The sequence below is a fragment of the Amphibalanus amphitrite genome, unplaced genomic scaffold, assembly GCF_019059575.1.
Source record: "Amphibalanus amphitrite isolate SeventyFive unplaced genomic scaffold, NRLGWU_Aamphi_draft 000171F_arrow, whole genome shotgun sequence".
In the NCBI taxonomy this organism is placed as follows: Eukaryota; Metazoa; Arthropoda; class Thecostraca; order Balanomorpha; family Balanidae; genus Amphibalanus; species Amphibalanus amphitrite.
Window position 1 is genome coordinate 203,404 of NW_024881666.1, and position 24,834 is coordinate 228,237.

The window sequence follows — 24,834 nt, forward strand, 5'->3', positions numbered from 1 at the left end:
TGAAACGGCCATGTCTTGAGCTTGGTTGAAATTCCTTCACGCATTTAAAAGTAATCGCGAAAAATTAGGGTCTCAAGGGGTCTGGCCGGCGTTAACAGTACGTTGAGGGTGCCCCACTTTTGCCTCGGGCGTTCCACTTTTGCTGAGAAAGTCCCGTTCTTGCCGGAGTGTCCCTTTCACCCATTTTTGGGGAACGATACTACTGGACGCTTCTCAAGCCCGCAAGCAGCACGACGTCGGTCACGAGACGGAATGTAGCGGGGAAATCACCCTCGCCATATTCTGCTCAAGAGCTTATCGGTGTCGGGCGGCGTGTGGGGCGCCGCTTAGCCTATGGGGGTGCACTTTGACGTGATGGGGGTGCACTTTCAAGGGATGGGGGTGCACCTGCACCCCCCATACATAAAGACAGTTACACCGCTGGGTTCAGCGCAATACTTTGTGCTAGGTAGGATTGAGGCTAGAGGTTTGTATTTTCGATTTTTTAATCGTCTAGTAGGGCGACGTGAGGGGGCAACAAACTAATATAAAAACACATGGGCCAGGCACTGCGGATCCAAAAAGCGACGCTGCGGGAAGTGCATACACTCAAAGAAGTCTCTCCAAAATCCAAATTCCCCAAAACTGATCGGATTTGTATTCTTTACGCGTTGCTGTACACTTTAAAGCAAACTTTTCATAATAAAAGTTATGTTTTCGTCTTATTCCTGAAACAAAAACGTAAATTTCCGTCGATTTCTGGCAGTGCCGGGGTATTTGTCTCAAAAGCCCCTCCTGGATCTGCCAGTGGGGTCAGATGGCCTCCCATTTGTTTTTTTTTTTACAAAAAAAAAACTATCGTAACAGGCCTATGACGAAAAATAAGTGGCCTAAATCCGATAAGAAAACATGATTTGGGGGTACCCTAGGTTTGGCTCCGTGACCTGGTATGCCCCCCGCGCTGAAACCCTGGATCCGCCAGTGGGCCCTGGGTTGAGGAGCTGCCCGTTCCTCCGCCGGTCTCAGACTTCAGAGCCGACTTCGTAGGTACCTATAGGTATGCCCCTTAGGACCGATTCGCCGGTGTCCTCACCACCCTCTGCGCGGCGCAGCTCTCTGGGCTCTTGGCTCTCCGACAGGGAACTCCTAAAAATGCCCGAGTGAGGGGGGGGGGGGCATATCGGCAAGGCATACCCGAGGCATATCGGCAGGCATGAGGCAGCCCATGGCATGTCGGCGAGGCAGCCCAAAAAGGCATGTTGGCAAATGGCATTTCGACTTTTAGCATTTCGACTTTTTGACACATCGGCAAAAAGCACGTCGGCAAAATGACATTCGTTGAAATGCATTCGGCAAAATGACATTCGGCAAATCGCCTTTCGGCAATTTCTCCGGACATCACCTACGGGTAGGAATAGAAAGCTGCCATGAGCAAAAACGCTCAGACGATCTCTCAAGGTCATCAAGGTCAATTGAGATGCCTATATTCAAAATATCATTAGAAAGTGCATATGGCAAATCGACTGGGGGTATTTTTGTCCTCAACAACCCAGTGGTTTTTAAGTTACAGGCTAACTTCAAAGAAGTGTTGTACGACAAGTGCCACCCGTCTTCGCCATGAATGTCTCCAATGCGTCAATGTTGTTTCTTGAGTGTTATTCGGGATTTTGCGGCTTTTGTGTGTTTGTGCAGTTTTGCGATGAAAATATTGCATTAATATTATTACGGATGTGATGTTTACATTAACTTCACGGAAATGATCTTTGGAATTATCAGGGATTTGGAGGGTGCCTATGATTCTGACCATGCAAGAATATTGATGCACTATTTATAACATTGATCGTGCTGAATCTTACTTGGCGTCTTTGTTGCCCAGTAACAGCGATCTGAAATAAGTCTGTCTCTGCGTTCGAGCATCATTTCTGCCAGATACATACATCAATATCTAGGTATTAATAATTTATGATCCATCTGGTGAAGCAAAGGCATCGATTTTACTGGAGATGGCACATTCACAAAATGTTAATTGTAGTTTGGACGACATTGATCTCAATGCTCTGAAGGTGAGTCACTCTTTGTATGCCATTTCAGTCGGGCGCACTAGGGTAATTCCGTTCCATATATAGAAACGTTTCTATATTTGGAAACGATGTTCCATATATAGAAACGCTTGTTCCAAATATGGAAACGCTGCGTTTCTATATTTGGAAACGGTAGGTGCACGCTCACCTGTTTGACGATCTTTGCAAGCTCTGGCGAAATTTCGCACAAAACGGTTACCACCAGTGACAAGCCAACATTTGAGTTTATAATCGCAAGGAGGCCCGAAGAAATCCATGGTGGCCCATGGTAATGACGACGATTTGATTTCCAGTTTGTGTAAAATGTAGAAGAAATTGCGAATAAGAGAAAAACTTCCATTGAGCTTTCCCTTCAAATATGACGTCCAGAACCTGATTTGGGCTAATTTTTGGCAGAATATTGGGCATTGGTAGAGCAGACGTCACACAAAGGTTTTCCAACCAAGGAGAGGCGCTGTAGGTTTGTAGGTTGTAGGGTAGGTTTGTAGGTTTGTAGGTTGTAGGTTGTAGGTTGTAGGTTAGGTTAGGTCAGGTTAGGTTAGGTTAGGTTTGTTTAGGTTTTGTTAGAAAGAAGTATCTCCAGGCATAGCGCCTCTCCTTGGTTGGAAAACCTTCGTGTGACGTCTGCTCTACTTATACTGAATATTGGCTAATTTGGGCTAAATAGATGTTTTAAGTTTTGGCGAAATTGACGTGCCATTTTCACCTGAGTGCTTCCTTTTTGCCACTGGATGGCATTCCACCATCTAGAAAGTTAGGTATATAACGCATCTTGCTTTAAAATAAATCGTCCGGAAGGTTGGCATTTCTATTTATGGAACGAGCATTTCTATATATGGAACAAAAAACATCTCAAATATAGAAACGTTTCCAAATAAAGAAACGTTTCTATATATGGAACGGAATTACCCTAGTGCGCCCGACTGATTTTCTTTGTATGCCATTAGTATATGATGTGGAATTTTGTGTGGGCTCTACACATTTACAGTTGAACATGTTCAAGTGACCATCCATTTAACATCAGTTTTGAGTTGAGATAGCCAAATTTGGGTCCCTGGCTTGCAATTTTCGATTTGGCCACCCAACATCGAGCAATGCTTTGTTTCTGAGTTATATAGTTTCAAAGTCTACAGTTTCCTGACTCTAAGGGGCTTATGCATTTGAATGCCCCCTTTGGCTTTCAGTTTGGGGAAATAATGAGGCGAAGATAAAAATTGATTGGTCAATAAATATACGTATATGAATAAATGGGCATAAATGCAGCCCTTGCTACTCTGATTGATAAACATGATAATAGGCTGGTACTTGCAGTATTGTGTCCACCTATTGGAGAGAATAGGCTTCCATTTTCCATTAACATTTAATGCTACTTGATTAAATTTTTATAATTTACCCAGACTACCGTAAAACGGGGTGTTAAGGGACAGTTTTGAGGTGTTTTCTTATGTAACTCAAGAAGGGTTGGAGATAGAAGCATCAAATTGTCAGCATTTTATGTGGAATGTGTTGCTTTATGTACATGCCTGCCATATTAAAGTTTTTAAGATTTATACCTGCATATTATCTTTTATTATTTTTCATCACTGTTCCTTAGCACCCCAATGTGGGGTGTTAAGGGACACCAATATTATTCCAAGAAATGGTCATCAAATGCCCACAATTGGGGTGTGGAAGGGCACACAATTTATTTATTGAAATGTTTTGCATATTCTGTCACAAAACAAGTCAGGTTCATTCACCACTAATGACCTTTTTAGCCAATTACGTGTAATGCAGTTTACGCTTGTGGAAAATGTGCTAATTATCAGGTAAACATAACCAAAAAGTAATCTTCTGTCATCAATAAAAACCCATGTTGAAGCTAGTCACTTGTCATTATGTTGCCCTCTTTGTTTTAGCCTTTTTATGATGACATCACATTTACCTACATCAGTCTCCATTGACCCATCATTGTGTAAAAGAGAGTGTTGAGATGTTTTGTTACATAACTTAAGATGTGTTAGAGATAAAAGCATGAACTTGCCAGCATTTTATGTGGAATTTGGTGTTTTCCATGCCTACTGAAAGAAAACTTAATAAAATTATGTTTAGATATTATTTTTTATTTTTTCTTCCCTGTCCCTTAGCACCCCACATCGACCTCAAAATATACATGTATCGGGAAAAGAGGAAGAGGATGATGAATGAATGGGTGGATTTGCACAAGTTTTTCAGGAAACATGTGCAATACATGTGACAATACACCTATGCATTCATTTTCCCTGTACACCCACTAGTTTATGTGGTACACACAGAGTTTTGGGGATGTTTCAATTTTGTGAAAATGTAGCATGATTTTCAAATCCATTTTTGAACCAAATCACTTGCATGAAAAACCATACCATTTTGTCCTATGGTCAAGAGCAGAACAGTGTCAACTACCACACTGAAGTTTTTATTGAACCTTCTCAAATTAGGAAGTCAATATGACTCAAAGTTTTTCCCATGCAACTGTCCCTTAACACCCCACTGTCCCTTAACACCCCATTTTACGGTATCAGAAAGCTTTTGACACTGTGCCGCACAGTAGACTCTGTATGAAGCTACAAGGTTATAATATCTAGGGAGAAGTCCTTGCTTGGATATCAGACTTCTTGAGTAGCCGTACCCAGTGAATTTCGGTTGGTAACAAGTTGTCCACATGGTCTAGAGTCAGAGGTGGGGTACCCCAAGGTTCAGTGTTGGGTCCTGTTTTATTCATCATTTATGTCAATGAATTACCAAGCCTGGTCAGGAGCAAGATGAAAATGTATGCAGACGATACCAAGTTGTATGGACCTGTTAGTAATCAAAGTGATGCTCTTAAGTTGCAAGCTGATCTGGATAAACTCACCAAGTGGTCTGGAGAGTGGTTGCTGCAATTCAATTTGGAAAAATGCAAAGTAATGCACTGTGGCTCCCAAAATCCTGGATTCACTTACACAATGAAAACAGTAACTGGGCGACCACAAATGCTTGAGGAAACTCTTGTAGAAAAGGACCTTGGAGTGCACATTACCAACACACTGAAACTTTCATTGAACTGTTCCAAGTCAGCAAACAAGGCCATGTCTGCCCTCAGGGTACTGAGGCTGACCTTTGGTCAACTAACAGCGAAGAACTTCAAAACGCTTTTTTCAGTGTATGTTAGACCTCATCTTAGCACTGTGTGCAAGCAGCTGGTCCCTATTTGATTAAAGACATGCAAGCACTTGAAAAAATACAAAGGAGGGCCACAAAACTAGTCCATGGATTGAAAGGAGGACCATATGAAGAACATTTGAAAGTACTAAACATGATAACTATGAAAGAAAGGATCAGAAGAGGAGATTTGATAGAAACATTTAAGATTCTTAAGGGGAAAGTGAACATATGCCCAGGTCAATTTTTCACTAGCCACCACGGAAGAACAACCAGAGGTCACCAGCTCAAGCTTGAGAAACGTAGGTCCAGGGAGGACCCAAGCTTGAACAATTTTTTTTTTTGCAAACAGAGTAGTCTCAGCATGGAACAAGCTGTCTCAGGAGATCATAATGTCTGAAAACACAAACACTTTCAAGAACTGGCTAGACAAGCTCAGGACCACTACGGCACTATCCTCTCTGTTTAACATCCTTAATAGGTACCTAAGTTACCGTAAAATGGGGTGTTAAGGGACAGTTTTGAGATGTTTTGTTATATAACTCAAGAAGGGCTGGGGATAGAAGCATCAACTTGTCAGCATTTTATGTGGAATTTGGTGCTTTGCATGCCTGCTACATTAAAGTTTTAAAAATATACACCTGCATATTATTTTTTATTATTTTTCATCGCTGTCCCTTAGCACCCCAATGTGGGGTGTTAAGGGACACCTACATTATTCCAAGAAATGGTCATCAAATGCCCACAATTGGGGTGTGAAAGGGCACACAATTTATTTACTGAGATGCTTTGCATATTCTGTCACAAAACAAGTCAGGTTCATTCAACACTAATGGCCAATTGCATATAATGCAGTCTACGCTTCTGGAAAATGTGCTAATTATAAGGTAAACAGAACTAAAAGTACCCTTCTGTCATCAACAAAAACCCATTTTGAAGCTAGTCACTTGTCATTATGTTGCCTTCTTTGTTTTGACCTTTTTATGATGACATCACATTTACCTACATCAGTCTTCATTGACCCATCATTGTAAAAGAGAGTGTTAAGGGAGTTTTGAGGTGTTTTGTTCTATAACTTGAAATGTGTAAGAGATGAAAGCATGAACTTGCCAGCAATTTAAGTGGAATTTGGTGTTTTCCATGCCTAATGAAAGAAAAATTATATTTATATATTATTTTTTATTTTTCTTCCCTGTCCCTTGGCACCCCACATCCACCTCAAAATACGCATGTGTCCGGAAAAGAGGAAGAGGATGATGAATGAATGGGTGGATTTTTTTTTTATAAATTTAGTCCGAACCTTTTGATGGGAAGGATTCACAAGGACAGAGCCACCGCTAAGCGAAGCTTGTTGCGATGACCCTGCCCTCTACCCTCCGATCGCGCAATTCCGATTCTATGGCAGAATTTAGAGTCCAAAGTTTAACGTGCGCACAAAGCCGCGCACGGCCGGTCCCCTCGCTGACTTCGCCTGGCTACGGTCTACCACCAACCGCAACCATACCTGTCAGGAGGCCCATAAATGTCGAGCGCCCGTCGTCGCGCCTCGAACCCGGAATGTCATAACCGGGAACGCGTGCTCTCACCACGCGGAGTCCAACGCTCTAACCAACTGAGCTACGGGACCGGCTACGGCTACGGCTACGTGGATTTGTATAAGTTTTTTCAGGAAACATGTGCAATACATGTGACAATACACCTATGCATTCATTTTACCTGTATACATACTACTTACTAGTTTATGTGGTACACACAGAGTTTTGGAGATGTCTCAATTTTGTGAAAATGTAGCATGATTTTCAAAACCATTTTTGAACCAAATCACTTGCATGAAAAACCATGCCATTTTGCCCTATAGTTAAGAACAAAACAGTGTCAACTACCACACTCAAGTTTTTATTTAACCTTCTCAAATTAGGAACTTAACATGACTCAAAGTTTTTCCCACACAACTGTCCCTTATCACCCCACTGTCCCTTAACACCCCATTTTACGGTACCCAGTCTGGCCCAGTTTAATGCTCGAAGTGAGCACCAAATAGACCCTGTCTACCATAGCTCACTATATTAAACTTGAACTTAAACTTAGATTTAAATTCAGCAAATTCACTCAAAAATGGTGATCGAAAACAGCTTTACTGCAGGTTCTGGGCGTCACAATCAGCTGGCCATTTCATAAATGGATTTGTGTGTGAAAGAAAATTGTTAGAAGATTTAATTTCATTACAATAAGTACCGTATTTTTAGATAAAAATTGTAATTTACCCACACTTGGAAAAACCATAAACACAAATTAATAAAAATAATGACATTTAAAAACCCTGGTGCTGCTTATACACTCCTATTGGCGTGTCTGTTTCAATCTGCAGCATTTGCCAATCCCTGCTTGACCTTGCATCGTAAGTCAGAGGTTTAGAATCGCTAGTTAACCCGGCACCGCCTGGGGTGTTATCTCGAGAACCAATGGTCGTATCGAGCCCCGCGAGGCGGCGTTAGAAAGGTCTCTACGAGACCTTCCCAAAGCACTCCTAATATTTTAAGATTGAGGTCAACTTTCGGGTCAAGGTCAGGTCAAAGGTCAAATTCTGGGATTTTTCATGATTAGGCTTACGGACAGCGGAATCGATAGCTGCTGCTCGAAACTCACCAAAAATGACCTCAAAGGCCTAGTGAAGGTACACTCGGGGGCAGATTGATGTTCCACCAATCCCTACCCATCGGGCTTCCATGGCTCAGCACTGGCTACTGCCAGTGGCAGCACTGGCAGCACTGGCACTGGCAGGCAGTGCTGAGCAATGCTGAGGGCAGGCAACACTGGCAGCAGCCAATGCTGAGCCATGGGAGCCCGATGGGTGCAGAGTAGTGGAACATCAATCTGCCCCCGAGTGTACTATGTGCGTATAGGGGTCATACAAAGTACGGGTCAAGGTCAGGTCAGGTCACGAAAGGTCACGGTTTTCACTTTCTGCTACATGGGCGTGCGACACATGTTTTATGGCTTATTTTTCACGCCGAATCCGATGGTAATGGTTATATGTGACGGATGTGACCCCAAGTCACTGTGCTGGTGATAAGTGTGCATTGAAAGCATACAAAGTCGTTTATACCATACATAACTAAACGAGGGCTAAGAAAAAAGGTCAATTTTTCAACTTTATAGTTTTGACATAAAATGCACTTTTCTAGACGAACTTTGTCCCAGGAATCTAGTGGTGCCATTTGTTTTCACATGCGATGTTCAGAAGTGCCTCTAATTCACGAAAATGCTTATGACGTCACCATGCCCTATGCATGTTGGAGCTATTTTTTACAATTTGGCGGTCAAAAATCAAGATAGAAAGTTGAAATTTGGGACATCTAATGTTCTAATAGAGCTATATACCAAATATTCCGGTTTTTTGGAACTTTTAAATTTTTTAGATGTTATTAGCTGTTTTCCGAAAAATATAGTTTTTTGAATTTTTAGGAGTGAAAAACGCATTTTATGGAAAATCCGAGATAAACATTTTAAAGAACTCGTTGAGCTGCGTCTATTCATGTCCTTAATTTGCAATTTGCTTAAACCTTGATTTTTGGCGATTTTTTAAACATTTACCACTTTTTGACTGAAAACGCCGTGTAGTTACATCCCTAAAATCGATATATCTAAAAAAGGAAAAATTTTCTTGAAAATTACACAGAAGACGTCAAATTGATGGAGGAGAAGGTATGCCAAGTTTCAAGTTGATAGCGTAAGCGGTTCATGAGTTATTCAAGAAAAACGGAGGGGGGGGGGGTCGGATCCGACCCCCCCAGGCGGTCGCGGGTTAATCATGCACTGCACTGTAGGCATGGGTGGAGAACCTGCCCCGGCCACCCCGTCCGTGGCCGGGTAGCTTTCAGCCTACCCCGGCATGGCTGGGGTAACTTTGCCCTCTGTAAATCCTAAAAGCTGTCTCGAATCATACAAGGAAAAAACTAGTTCTTCGGATGTTGACAGCCATGGGCGTAATTTTGCAAATCGGGTAGGTATTTACTTACCTTACCGTTATCTCCAACACCCTAGATCGCTTTAAAATTGTGCTCAGTTTCGAAAATTTGGCGCGCTTTCGGCGCCTACTGCAAAACCGCTCCTTGACAAAAAGCCAAGTGATTAAAAAATGGCTCAATCCTTTTGAATGGTAGGATTCACAGGACAGAGCCCCCGCTAAGCGGAGCTTGTTGCGTGGGCCCTGCCCTCTGCTTTCTGATCGCGCAATTCATGATCTATGGCGGAGTTTAGAGTCCGAAGCTGAAGGTACGCACAAAGCCGTGCACGGTCGGTCCCTCTCACTGACTTTGACTGTCCCAGGGGTGGAGAATTAGGGGTTTTGGGTGTGCTCGCCTCGAGCACCCCCTGAAATTCAAACTCACCATATAATAGTGCTCCAGGGGGTGCTTAAATTACTTTTGAGACAGACATGTACGTGGATCCGACAAAATGTGTCTGGGATCTGATCCCACGGATCCTGATCTCGGATCCGTCGGGATCATAGATCCAGCTCTTCAATTTATCGAGAGATTCGTAGGGATCATAGATCCGAGGCGAATTTTTTGCTTGAGATCCAGTGAGATCATAGATCCAATTTTTTTTGTGAATTAAGAAATCCCAGAAACTCACTCGCTGCAACTCAAAAACGTTCTGTTTAAGAGATTTTATGTGATTGCACGTCATAATCCATAGTTTTCTGGCACTTATTGGCACAGAAACACTTGTAAACCTGGTTTCAAATGTGGTGCATGGTGGGATCCACTCAGATCATAGATCTATGTTCTTGGTTTATCGTCAGATCCTATGAGATCATAGATCCAGATTAATTTTTATCACGATGGATCCGGTGGGATCATATGTAGATCCTAAAGTGCAGTTTGCTTGAGATCCACTGAGATCATAGAGCCATTACTTGGATCCATGCACATGTCTGTTTTGAGGCACAAACTGCTTTGCGTGAGTCTCAGCAGAGTGATGCTGCTGGGAAAAGGTACCTATATGTGTTTTTCTACGCAAGAATTCGACGCTTCCATTCACCAGGTGCTAGAAAAAAACACCTCCTCAGATTAGGTATGACAATTCTCCGCACCTGGACTGTCCTGTAGGGTTGTTAAAAAAAACCGAATTTTGGAAAAGTATATGGGCTCATGGCTCATGTGGTGCGGTATTCTTTTCTGAGTCCAATGATGCCCTTTTTCCGAAAAGTATTACTGCTAGGCGCTGCTCAAACCGCTTAAAGAAGACCATGTTACGCCCGCCGACCGGCCGGTGTCAATAAGGGCGAGAACTCGACGCCGCGCGCCGGCGGCAGCGCCTTATCGGCCCCGCGCGCCACGACACCTGCCGGGCGGCCGGCTGGACGGTGGGAAGTTATAAGTGCGTGGTCTTATTGCACACGATCGGGGTGAGCTATACCATGTTTTCGGGGCGGAAAGTTTCAGTGCAGCATCGGTGCGTCTGCCACGGTGGTCTGTGTCGATGGTACAGAAAATAAGTCAAACAGAGCTACATAGAAAAGACTGAATGATTCCGGGTAGTTGCCTCGAAACAATCCGTTTCAAGAATACAGTTGCCTTCTTAACGTACTGTATCACTTGCTAATTCTTCAAAAAGCAAACTCTGAGCAATAACACATCTCTTTGCATTGCTGTTGACAATTTACGTTAGTTTTGGACGGTGGCTCGCACCCCCAATATGCTGCCGCGCAACTTTATTCCAACGGCGAAACGGCAACTTCGCGCGAATCGAAAATTCACGATATACGTACAGCAGGGGCTGGCAATGCAGTATGCACAAGGACAGAATATGGAGGAGACCCGACAGTCATCGGCCCAGGTTTGGGGGTGGCTTTGACGAGCATAGGCGTCACCAACGTCATTATTCAGATACGTTGATGTCAGATGCTGGGGCAACAGAATCGACGCCAGGTTTAACTTAGATTAGCTGGTCGAAAGAAAACATAACATGTCTGGGAATGACAGGGTGGCCACCCTGACAGTGTGACGAAGTGAGACATGAATTGAGTAGAGACATTAGCCGGAGTACCTACTCATATAAATCAAGCGCCGTTTATCCAATCCTTCGAGCATAAGCGAAGCCGGTAGTCCGGCCAGGGCGGCCGTGCCCACCAATGCCGATCAAGACCCGAATCCAGACCCGGCATAGAACACAGCTCTGCCCTGACGTGACACATTACCCCGGTGTGTCACTCATGACGGATAGACCAATGCAGGAGCCTTGCCAGCTCCTGTTGTTCCTACTTCGTTAAATTTTCGATCTTCTCGCTAAGTTGCCGTTTCGTGGTTGGAATAGAGTTACGCGGCAGCATATTGGGGCTGCGAGCCACCGTCTAAAAGCAACTTAAATTGTGAACAGCAATGCAAAGAAGTCTGTTATTGCTCAGAGCTTGCTTTTTGAAGAATTAACAAGTGATACGGTACGTTAAGAAGGCAGCTGTATTCTTGAAACGGATTGTTTCGAGGCAACTACCCGGAATCATTCAGTCTTTTCTGAGCTCTGTTTGACTTATTTTCTGTACCATCGACACAGACCACCGTGGCAGACGCACCGATGCTGCACTGAAACTTTCCGCCCCGAAAACATGGGATAGCTCACCCCGATCGTGTGCAATAAGACCACGCACTTACAACTTCCCACCGCCCAGCCGGCCGCCCGGCAGGTGTCGTGGCGCGCGGTGCCGATAAGGCGCTGCCGCCGGCGCGCGGCGTCGAGTTCTCGCCCTTATTGACACCGGCCGGTCGGCGGGCGTAACATGGTCCTCTTTAAGCCGTTTGAGCAGCGCCTAGCAGTAATACTTTTCGGAAAAAAAGGTATCATTGGACTCAGAAAGATAACCGCACCACATGAGCCATGAGCCCATATACTTTTCCAAAATTCGTTTTTTTTTTTTTTAACAACCCTACTGTCCTGCCACCAACCGCAACCATACCAGTCAGGATGCTTATAATGACTGAGCGCCCGTCGTGCTCAATGTTGGAATTGTCGTTTTCGGTCCTGGTCCCGGATGATAAAATCGGTCCGGAGAACTGGCCAGCGTTTACAACAGCCAACAGGAAAATCAAATGTGTGGCCTGCTAAATGTATAATAGCCAATTAACTGTGTCCCTCTCGAGTCTCGATGCTATTTCTGCATATTTTAGGTGTAATAATAGCAGCAGTTTTTTATCACAAAGGCTGGGAAATTTAGAAGATTTCAGGTGCCAGAGTATAAATTTGTAGAGGAGAACAAAATCTTTTGAATCCGACGGGGACCAGCAAAGGGTCTTATTTCCAACATTGGTCGTGCTTCCAACCCGAACTCTTGTAACCGGGGCCCTGTTCGGTCGCTGTTTTTATATCAGCGTGCTGTCGGTTTTCCCCATATAAGGAAGTTATTGCTGGCGCGGCTTGGCCTCTCATTGGTCTAACGAATAGACCACTTGAATTCGACCAATGAGGAGCCAAGAAGTAGCAGCATGGTCGCAGCCTGCTGATGAATAAACGGGGGGCGAACAGAGCTCGGGACACGTGCTCTCACCACGCGGAGTCCAACGCTCTACTGACTGAGCTATGAGACCAGGACCGGTCGACATCCGTGGTTCACCCCCTATTTATATTATGTGAGGTTGAGCCGTCCAACATTGAAAAAGCCTGCGTCCCTGGATGTCAGTGACCCACTCTATGTAGTGCTTTGATTCGAATGTTCAATTTTCTCTGTAAAGCTCTACGAGGTGAGGTCTCGTCTTTTTGTAGCTGATTTGAGACACAATAAAAAGCTGAAAACGCAACCTATAATCAGTTGGGGAAACTACGAGGCGCCGAACTAAAATTTGATCAGCCAATCAACGGCTGCAGTGGGCGGGGCGATGCCCATATATGGTCATAAAATCAGAAAACTTCATCTTTTCCATGCATTCCAGCATTCAAATGAAAAAAAAGAGGCATAATATTTTTTTTTAACCACACAAGGCTTACACTCACTCGGTGCACAATGTACTGGCGGCTCTAAACCACACAGTTACATACAAGTTCTAACAGTGATTGGCAAATATGGCGGATTGAATCAGACGCGCCAAAGAAATGTACGCAGCACCGTGGTTTTAAAATGTCATTATTTTTATTATTTTGTTTATGGTTTTTCCAATTGTGGTCAAATCCTTATTTAAAAATTTAATTTATTTATTTATTGTAATGAAGTTAAATCTTAAAACAATTTTCTTTCAAAATACCGATCTATTTATGGAATGGCCAGCTGATTGTGAGGCCCGGAACCTGCAGAAAAGCCGTTTTCCCTATCGCCATTTTCGGGTGAATTCGTCGAATTTAATCGGATCGCGTTACTTCCTAGTGGAAAATGGAAGCCTTTTCTCTGCGATAAGTGGACGCGATACCGCAAGTACCGGCACGTTATACCGTTTTTCACCCGTAGTAGCGAGGTCTGCATGTATGCCCATAGGTACCTATATTATGGTCATCCAAACTCAAAAGTCTATTTATTGACCGATCAATTTTTGGATCTTCGCCTCGTAGTTTCCCCAACTGTAATGGTATATAATATGGCTTGGGTAGGTATGGTGTTGAATTGGATAACCTTATGTAAAAAAGTCACTTAAAAGAAAAACACATTTTCAATAACTTTTCAATAACAACACCCCGACGCATAACTCGGGAACCAATTGAGCTACAGCGCCGCGGAAAAGCGCATGCGATAGCTCTTTTACAGGCCTTTCTGATGCATTGTTCACAGATTTGGCCTCAGGTCAATTGTTTAGCCTCCAGAGGGCAAAAACTAAAAATGACCGTTTTTTGGTAATAGCTTTTGACTCGAGAGCATGGACATTACTTTTGTCAGCATCGTGTTCCTCTCGTCGAGACGCGTTATTGAATGAACTATAAGTTGACCAATGTTTGTCGATACTTATATCAAAATAAGAGGAGCTGAGGAGCTGCATGCTCAGTGCTCACGGCATGTAATTAATTTAATATACGCCTAATCTGATCGACGAAAAAAAAAAACACGGGAATCCTTTGTCATTCGGGCGCGTTTCGGAATAGCTCAAGCAAGCCGTCTCGATCTCCCGACGATTTGATGTCACGAATATCGACACTGCCGTAACAAATTTGTTAGTTTAAGTACATAACTGCATACAGCAAACATTTTTTTTTTTGCAACATATTCCTTCATGGGATGAATACTTGCCATGATTTCTTGGGCGTATGCTATGGCTGTGAACGTAATCGTAGGCGGCCAAAAAGGATTTTCTATGCCCGACTTTTTTTTCTTTTGTTCAGAAAATGCTGCCGCTCGTGGTGAGTATCGAACCACCGTCCATTCAGACACTGGCCCGAGACTCTAACCACTCGGCTACGACGACTTACTTTTATTATTTTTTTTTTATTTACATCATCTGACACACACACACACATTCATCATATCAACAGAGACAGGATAGTTATTAAAAGTGAACACATGATGATGATTTTTTGGGCCCGTCTGGCCAGACCGGGACGACACTCAAGCTACATAGTGCCATCCCGGTCCCGGGGAGAGCTGGGGGGTACCTCCCCTGCCGGGGAGAGCTGTGGGATACCTCCCCGGCGCTCCAGACGGGCCTCCTGCCCCCGCCCGCGCTGCCCTACTTCTTCATATGAAAATGGAAAATAAAACAGTACACAGTACACACGCATTCGTAGGGGCAGCGCCCCTGACCACCGACCGCCCGAGCGGGGCGCCGGGGCGCAGACCGCCCTTCCGGCGCCCCGGCCGAGCGGCCGGCGGGCCGGCCCCGCACAACATGCTAGGGTACGACGACTTACTGGTCGGAAGTGCTGTTTGCAATTTAACCTTGAAGTCAAACCTAGGGTCTGTTCCAGTCGCACTTCCTAACGCCTCTAAACTCCTCCAAGAGCAAGATAGAGGAGGCTGGCTGGGCCCTCCTTGGCTTTGTAGGGGCTAGAGCTGCCACTGGAACAGGGAAGCAATCTTGGAGGAGTCTAGAGGTGTTAGGAAGTGCGACTGGAACAGACCCATTGCCTCAATGGATGTATTCCTGTCCTGGATGGTAATGACGTCACACAAGAGATGGCGCTAGCTGGTCGGCCGATTCGTGTAATACAGTTGGCGAATACGCGCCCCGGTGCCCTGCCCGTCCCGCCGCCTATGAATGTTTTTAAAGATGCTTTGCATATTATGTCACAAAACAAGTCCGGTTCAATCACTATGAAATTTGTTTTTAGCCATTTACATGCAATACATTGCAAACTTCTGGGAACTATTTATTAGTTAATGCGGACCGGTTTAGCCATGGCTCAGACCAGTTTAAACATGCACTGGTTGAAATGAGCCAACTCTGTGCTGGGTGCCGTGCCGTGGGGACACGCTCGCAGCTGACCTGCTCTGTGCCATTACAGGACCCGGCCGGCATCTTCGATCTGATAGAGGTGATCGGCAATGGCACCTACGGACAGGTGTACAAGGTGAGGGAAGCGGCCCGGCCCGGTTCGGCCGCCTGTTGGACCCCTCTCTCAGTAACAGTTCAGCCATAACGAATGTGTGTTGTGCCCCTTCTCCTTCGCCCGGTGCTGACCCGGCCTGTGCGACTTCGCAGGGCCGTCACACCAAGACGGGACAACTGGCTGCCATCAAATGCATGGACATCACAGAGGTGAGAATCAGAGACAGGTGGGGCATTCCACGATAGATCGTACCAGGCCCGTCACCCTCATCCCTCAGATTTGAATGAAAATTGGTACTAGGGGTAATCATAGGCTCCAAAAACACCTGCCAAAATATCAGACTTCTCAGATGAAAACTTTTTGAGTTATATTGCATAATATTTTCTAAACTTCAGATTGTAAGGGTGAGTTTGAGGAGCTATAACTCAAAAACGAGCCAAGCAAGGAACAAACGGTAAACAGCTTTGAACTGACGATGAAGCAAGGATTAATACAGCTTTTTTAAAATTGGAAAGAAAAGCTTTACATATTGAAAAAAGTCGGAATATTTTTCAAAATTGTCTATAATGGCCCTTGGGACCAAAATTTTTGCCATTTTTACTTCTTCAAAATAAACTTCAGGTCATTTAAAATCGACATGCAAAAAATTAGAAAGGTGTTCTTTCTATAAGTTCCTCATTTTAATGCATACAAAATGGGTTTCCGGGGGGTCGGTACGACCCCAGCTCGCCGTTTCGCCTCTAATGGAGCTAGAACCTTGCGGAAAAAAACGAGCAAGTGCGCCGTTACAAGATGCATCGAATGATACCACATTTTAAGGTCTGGGGTTCATTGGTGAACCCTGAGGTCATTTCAAGTGACCCAAATTACGGGTCCGGCTTTTGGTAGATAACATCGCAACAAATGGTCGCAGAGCCGCGATTTTAGCACCTTTGTGTTTGCCTAGCTCCGGCGCGTCGAATGGTATACTGTTTGTTCTGGTGAGGTCAGCATAAGTCGCTGACCTCGGGTCAGCACACTGCCGTGTACTTGGCTCCGCTCCCCGACCGGGCGGCCCAGCCGGCAGCCAGCCCCCGGGCATCACGTGACCGGCCGAGTCCGCGGCAAAGCCAACCAGCGCGGCGCTGGACAAACAGCGCCGCCACAGAGATGGTTAACAGTCGGGTCAGGCCACGAATCTGGGTCAATGAGATCATATTGCACATCATTCGATTCGCAAGGTCTTCCCGAGTCCATTGGTAGCTTTCCCGTCTCTCTAGTTCAATTTGATCGAGAGTTATTGACGAAAAACTCTTATGACCCTAGTGACGTACGAATGACGTCACGCAAGGTCAACAATGCAAAAGTCAGGCACAAATGACTTCAATTGAACTTTCAGTAACCAGTGATGTCACTAGGCAGCTTTACCACGCCATTTGTAGGCTCTCTTCCCGAAATCACAATTTGAGACCATTACGGTAACGCAAAATAAGTACATTTAGAGAAAGAACACCTTCCTAATTTTTTGCATACTACTTAAAAATGATCCAAAAATGTTTTTAAGAAAATAAAAATTCAAAAAAATTTGGTCCCAAAGGCATAAAAATGCAAATGAAAGGAAGCTCGAGGTGTTATATATCAAAAATAGTTTATATTTCAAAATTTCAAAAATGCATATTATTCTTTGTTTCAATGCAAGTTCAATGCCGTATAGCATTTGGCATTTGGATTATCCGTCTTGGAGTTACAGCCCGCCAAACTTGGCGCTGTAACGCAAGATCCAAAACATGTTATACACTATAACTCAAAAACTACTCATCTGATAAGCCTGAAATTGCCGCAGGAGGATTCAGAGCCCCTGATTACCCCTTAGACCAATTATCGTTAAAATCCGAGAGATGAGGGTGTCAAATTGGAAAAAAGTGGTACGATCTATCGTTGAATGCCCCAGGTGTCAGTACTGCCGGTACGGGGGAGCGGGTCAGTACTGACGGTACGGGGGAGGGGGTCGGTACTGACGGTACGGGGGTCTGTACTGACGGTACGGGGGAACGGGTCTGTACTGACGGTACGGGGGAGCGGGTCGGTACTGACGGTACGGGTGAGGGGGTCTGTACTGACGGTACGGGGGTCTGTACTGACGGTACGGGGGAGCGGGTCTGTACTGACGGTACGGGGGAGCGGGTCGGTACTGACGGTACGGGGGTCTGTACTGACGGTACGGGGGAGCGGGTCGGTACTGACGGTACGGGGGTCTGTACTGACGGTACGGGGGAGGGGGTCGGTACTGACGGTACGGGGGTCGGTACTGACGGTACGGGGGAGGGGGTCGGTACTGACGGTACGGGGGAGGGGGTCGGTACTGACGGTACGGGGGAGGGGGTCGGTACTGACGGTACGGGGGAGCGGGTCGGTACTGACGGTACGGGGGAGCGGGTCGGTACTGACGGTACGGAGAGGGGGTCGGTACTGACGGTACGGGGGATGGGGTCGGTACTGACGGTACGGGGGTCTGTACTGACGGTACGGGGGAGGGGGTCGGTACACTGACGGTACTGACGGGCAGTTAGCCGGCAGTTCAGTTGGCAGCGTCTTCGGCTCGGGTATGGAGCTGACCGAACCGTGTGTCGCTCCCGCAGGACGAGGAGGAGGAGATAAAGCTGGAAATCAATGTGCTGAAGAAGGTGAGAGAGAGAGAGAGAGAGAGAGAGAGAGAGAGAGAGAGAGAGAGAGAGAGAGAGAGAGAGAGAGAGAGAGAGAGAGAGAGAGAGAGAGAGAGCGAGAGCGAGAGCGAGAGCGAGAGCGAGAGCGAGAGCGAGAGCGAGAGCGAGAGCGAGAGCGAGAGCGAGAGCGAGAGCGAGAGCGAGAGCGAGAGCGAGAGCGAGAGCGAGAGCGAGAGCGAGAGCGAGAGCGAGAGCGAGAGCGAGAGCGAGAGCGAGAGCGAGAGCGAGAGCGAGAGCGAGAGCGAGAGCGAGAGCGAGAGCGAGAGCGAGAGCGAGAGCGAGAGCGAGAGCGAGAGCGAGAGCGAGAGCGAGAGCGAGAGCGAGAGCGAGAGCGAGAGCGAGAGCGAGAGCGAGAGCGAGAGCGAGAGCGAGAGCGAGAGCGAGAGCGAGAGCGAGAGCGAGAGCGAGAGCGAGAGCGAGAGCGAGAGCGAGAGCGAGAGCGAGAGCGAGAGCGAGAGCGAGAGCGAGAGCGAGAGCGACCCTGTTTTGCAACGATAGGGTTTGCAACGATAGTGGTATGATAAGGTTTTTGACTGTTGGCGTGTCGGTGCTGGTTTGTCCAATGGGGTTGGGAACTCGATTTTTTAAGAATGCATGAAAATGATCAAACTATTTTCACAGAATTTATGGTGCATACCATTGCCTCATAAAATCAATAAGCTGAGAGAAATGGGGGAAGAAAGATAGGAAACTTGTTTTGAAAAGTTCTTGAAAAAAGATGCTCTTGATGCTGTTACGTCACATGTCACCTTCTGCGGTTGACAAATAATGGCGCATCTGGCGCACCACAGATTACATGTGATATCAATGGGTGAAAGATGTTGTTTGCTTCACTCTGCCATTCGCGCTGTTTTTAACTTTAAATTATGTTAAAACATTTACGGATGAAATGTTCAGTGTCAAAAATTGATGTGTCTGCCGTGTACTATATTCCCACTTAACATGAGCGCGTGATAAACATTTTATGTACCTCGAATTTTCAAATGATAAAGATGATGAATCGGAGGATGCTGAAAAGCAGAAGCTCATTCCATTATTTGGACTACTTTACGATTAAAATTTTTACATTCCTGTCATCTTATTGATCATTTATTTGTTCTTTTTATGAAAATAACTTAAGGCGTTGAGAACCGAGGTAATTTCTATCTACCGTGCCTTAACTTACCAGCAACAGCAATCTATCTACGCCCTACGGTGGCAAGGGAGACTGTGAAAGAAGCGTAAGATGGATTCTAAACAATTCTTTTGTGATATACTGAAGGGCAAAGTGCAGAGAAGAGCGTACAAGTCCTGTTTTGTGCCAGGCTGTTGCAGTAGCACTTATGAAACTCCGAAAACGATCTTCGTTCATGTCCCGAACAACATTACCCTGAGGAGATGATCGTCTGCAATAGCAGGAAGAGCTGATGCAAGTACTTTGAAATCCACTATCAAGTCGGTGCTATTGTTGTAATGATCACTGTGAGGTGAGATATTTTGTGCAAGGGCTGAGTGTAATGCCCAGGAAATGACCTCCATTCGCCCCCTGACCGGTCAGGGTTATAAAATTTGAGTGGATGGCGGTCCGTTTGGGGTTCAGATGTCAATTGTATTTTGTTACTGTCAAACAATACATGTTATGCTGGCAGCGAATGTGTGTAACGTCGTTTTTCGAAACAGAAGTTAGAACTGTAACGGCAGAGTGCTTGCTGGTCTCATCGTAAGTATTGTAAGTGTTGTAAGCAAAAGCATTGTCAATATTGTAAGTATTGTGAGCATTGATGTATGGTAGATATCACCTCACATGATCTCGGCTCAGATAACCCTCTCCGGTGTCCCTGTCAGTAAATGGCACCTGGATCATTACAGATAAGATAATTTTGCATAATTCTTAAAGAATTGGGTGGTTTTGACTCGTTTACTCGAGGTGCAGGTCGCATTTCAATACTTTTCCATAGGCTTGCAATGTAAAGGTCACGACTCTGACCTAACCTCAGGTCACAGATAAAAAATTTTGAGATATACAAACGACACATACTGCAGGTACTGTTTTGAAGACTTGATGAGAGGAAATAACTTCGTGAAAAACTCGAGCTCTGACGTGTTTGCAAACTTTTCTGAGGTGGGGTCAACAAACCCGCTCTGGTTACCTGACCTGACCTGACCCGGCATTTTTTTTTTGCTGAGATGTGCGCAATGAGCATTTAGGAAAAGTCACCAAATAGGTCAGTGTTTTTTTATTATTTCGCTGCTCATGATTCCAATAATGGTGCTAAAATATTGAAATCGATGATGATTTTGGGGGTCGCGAACTGAGATTGAAATTTGCGTATTAACCTAAAAGTGTGCTTATTTTTACGCTGATTACGAGCGAGCGAGCGCAGCGAGCGAAGCGAGTCTTTTCAATATAACGGAAAAATATCAGTATGAGCGGCGCGGCCCGGCCCTGCCCGGCCCGGCCTGTAACGCTTTTGAGAGGCTTATATCTCAGGAACTGCTTGACCGATTGGCCTGCGGTCTTTTTTGCTGGGTAGCCCCATCCCTTCCACCCCGTAATTGACTACTTTTGATACATCTCAGTGACCGTCGTGGCACGTGCCACGTGAAAAGTCAAAGGTGTTCAAGTTGTTTTGCAAAAGTAGTGATTTCTCAGCAGTCGCTTGGGCGATTGTTTTCCAGTAATTTTTGTAGAGTAGCTGCATCCCTTCTACCAAAGGTCGGATACTCTTTATCTATGTGAGTGACCCCCACTGCACGTGCAAAATGCAAAAGAAAAGGTGCCAAATTTGTTCTCATTTCAATAACTCTGTAATTACTGGGGCGATTTCGCTGAAACTTGGCATACAGGTAGGCACCCACCAGGCAATGCATTCCCATGTGTTGCGGTTAAGGTGGTACTGCACGTGCGCACGTGCAGGGGGCGCTTCCAGATCTCGAGAACGGCTGGGCCGATTGCGCTCTAATTTGGTACACGGTTGGGGATCAGTTAGTAGGGTGCCGTGCAAAAGTCAGTTTGTTGGACCCCGTTTGCACGTGCGCACGTGCAGAATGCCGCTACCAGATCTCAGGAACGGCTGGGCCAATTGCGTTAAAATTTGGTACACCGCTAGCGACCGGTTAGAAGGATGCTTTGCACAAGCCCGTTGGAAGTTCCCTCTCGCCCTTCCGCACGTGCAGGGCTCACTATCTCGCTCGCTTGTTCTTCGCCCAAAAGGCGTTTTACTGGTAGTAAATCGCACAAGCGGCCAAATTTTAGTTTTGAAATTTGGGGAAAGTGGTTATTGAGCGCTCCTTTTTCATCCACATCGATGCAGTCGATCACGTGTTTCTGGCTAAATGCGTCACTGGCGATCAATATCAGGGTTGAGGGTATGTTGAATTAGGGGTATGACCAAGCTTAGTAGGAATGATCTCAGCAATTTACTTGTTTTGTAATTTGGTTTTCATTATCACAATATCATTTTTGATATCATGAAATTTGAATGTCTTGGTTTTTCGAAAAAAAGTAAGGCAATAAATATAAATATCGCAAAAAATCATCTTAGTTGGAAATATCCATCCTGGTATGCAAATTTTAATATAAAGCCCAGTATGGTGACAATCTAGTATCCTCCAAAGGCTGAGTACCTCGACCCCCGCCGAAGTCAGTTGGTAGCACTGCTGCTCCACGGCGTACATTTCCTACCAGTCCATAGGGTTTACATGTTAAATGGCCTATTTTTGGCGAGCGATATCTCGGTCATCATTTGAAGAAATTAACGGTTCTAAGTCTCAAATGATACATAGATCGATGAATTTTCTTTCGACAATTCCTCTACCATTTTTCACGAAACCCAGCCGATCGTCTACGGCGTACAGGGTAAAGATTTCTCTGCACCCCAGCACCCGCCACTCGCCTCTCCGATCGTTGGTGCGCGGTCCTCGGTAGCGCAGTCGGTAGCGTATCGGACTACACATCCGAGGGTCGTGAGTTCGAATCCTGGGAGCGCCGAGTGATTTTGGCTTGAATTGAATGATTTAGATTCTTGAATGTTCGTATAATCAATCAATAACAGCTAATTGAATGTATCTGCCCACTTATCGGCCTCTAAAACTGGTTATTAAAGAGATTTAACCCGCGCACCGACGGGGGTCTGCGCCAACTTCGCACCGACGGGGGGGGGGGGGGGGCGGATGACCGCCCCCCCCCCTGAGATCTCGAGAACGAAGCAAGATAGCGACAAGCGGTAAACGGCATCGGATACGCACGGTCAAGACCTACAATTTTTACAAAGGTCATTTTCAGGTCAGGTCAAAGATGACGTCACAGGGGTCGAAAAAGTCAAAATGGCGGCGCTAGATATGGAGAGTTTTCTCGAATAACTTTCGAATTAGTCAAGATAGGAACAAACTAAGGGCATCATCGTGATCCTCTCGTCAATCCGCATCGAATGATATATATGTTGACCTCGAAAGGTCAAGGTCAAAGGTTGACCTCAGGTCACGTGACCTCGAGGTCATCATGTATATCATTCGATGCGTCTTGACGAGCTGAACACAATGAGACCATCCACGCGTCTGTATCTTGTTCCTGTACGGAGTTATTGGCCAAAAACCTTTGGTGACCTTTGATGACGTCACATGACCTCACAGCTGCCCAACAGCAAAACAGACCTCAAGGTAGTGAAGGTTGATCGTATATGAAGTCATGTATGGTATATGGGGCCATTCCGACCCGTTTTAGTGGTAAAAACAGGGAGTTGATTTTTCCCCCATTGACTTATAATGGGGAGGTCGCGAAATTGACCTGACCTTAGGTCACCGATATCAAAATTCCGAGATATGCAAATTGTAGCTACTAATAACCTAATAACATCCTGCGACTTTCAAAGGCCTCCGACATCTACTGTAGCTCTGGCACGGTGACAAAGTTGCAAAAAAGTGACTTGAGGTTGGGTCATTCAAAGTGACCTGGTGACCTGACCTTGAAAGTTAGGAGGTTCAAACTTGCACACCATATGTAAAATTGATGAGAGAATAGTCATACCAAATTTCGCGGCGCTACGCGCCGCGGTTTTCCCGCTATTCGTGAAAAACCTCAGGGGGGGGGGGGGGGCGGATATCCACCCCCCCGTCGGTGCGCGGGTTAAGAAATGAATGTCACGTGCGCGTCACGACTGCCAACCATAAACGCTACCATATTCTAGTTTGAATTAACTTTTTGCTAGTCCCGAACACATATAGTAGGTTTTCTAGTAGTTATACTAGAAATTCCTACCAAAGTTCGTCCTACCCTTCACTCAATATACCCTGGAGTACCTGATATCAACACGAGCTGTTTACTATTTCGTCTTCCGTTGCTAGGTGGTTGTTAGGGAGCTAAAGATGCTCTCTTGTGCTATCATTTGTATAGTCTCTCTTGAAAGTATCGCGTCCTGGGCTGCGGCGGCTCAGCGAATTATTCCATTCAGTTTGAGGACCCCAGTAGTGAGGTCATGGCCTGTGTCATAGAAAATACGCTGTAACACGATTTTACGCCAGCGCTCAATGGGACCGGAGCGAAAATTAGCGCGACATCGGTACTTTTTCGTATTTCGTGCCCGCTTTTCACATGAAAAGGATGGTAGAATCATAAAAATGGTAATCGGTGTGCTTTCTAAGCAATTTCTGATTAATTTAATTAATTAATCATTAATTAATTCATTAATTAATTGATTAATTAATCGGTTGACCTGCCCTGACCTCGACTCCGCTCGGTCACGTGATAAGACGGCAGCACCTGTCAGGCCAGGTCATGACGGCACCGGAAATTCCGATAAGCAAATAACGTAGCCACCAAAACCGTGAAGCTGGGAATCTGATGGCCTACATGACTATATAAAAAAATTTATTACGGGTCAGAAAAGTGTATCAGAAACTCCGATAGAAGGTATGGATATGTCCGGACAAAACTTTAATATAGTTGGTACCTACTTGGCAACCTTGTTCGGTTCCTGAGGTTCTGTTACTCGCGGCTCCCGGCCGCGGCGACCTGGAGTAAAAAATGCCCCTCATTTTCGCTGCCGCAGGCTGACGCAGCTAAATTATACATTTTCTGAAAGGCAATTGATTGGTAAACACCATATTGATAAAAGAACAGCGGGACCTTGCGGGACTTTTTATATCGGCATTCCAGAATATCTATAACAGTAAAATTAACTCACAATTTTTAAAGCACCAAAAAAACTTATCATTTGAAGCGTATTTATTTATTCCGCTTTGAGTTTTTTTCTTCCATCGTGTAGCCCATGGTCTAAACTCTCAGGCTAGACGTCGAAAATATTGATAAAGCCGTCTAATAGATATATTTTTTACCTACATTAGCTGCTATTTTTCTCCGTACGAAAACGGGTCTACGATGCTTGGCACAAAACTTTGTGTTTGGGCTGATGTGGCGCGGACGCTGTACACTATGGACGAAAAATATTTGCAGATTCGTGGTCCATGGACAT

The 24,834-nt window shown here is 45.3% G+C and overlaps 1 protein-coding gene across 6 annotated transcripts in view; it reads left to right on the forward strand.

The window, feature by feature from the left end:
• The first annotated feature begins 1,619 nt into the window (after window positions 1–1,619).
• LOC122383716 (serine/threonine-protein kinase mig-15-like) overlaps window positions 1,620–24,834 on the forward strand; it is a 396,652-nt gene continuing 373,437 nt past the window's right edge. For 5 of the 6 annotated variants that reach the window (XM_043370439.1, XM_043370441.1, XM_043370440.1 and 2 more), the window contains exons 1-4: window positions 1,639–2,042; window positions 15,639–15,704; window positions 15,836–15,892; window positions 18,302–18,346. In XM_043370439.1, coding sequence (XP_043226374.1) covers window positions 1,983–2,042; window positions 15,639–15,704; window positions 15,836–15,892; window positions 18,302–18,346 — 228 coding nt within the window. In that variant the 5' untranslated portion in view covers window positions 1,639–1,982. Of the gene's footprint in view, window positions 2,043–15,638; window positions 15,705–15,835; window positions 15,893–18,301; window positions 18,347–24,834 lie in introns of all 6 variants that reach the window. The other variant, XM_043370438.1, reaches the window with a different exon arrangement.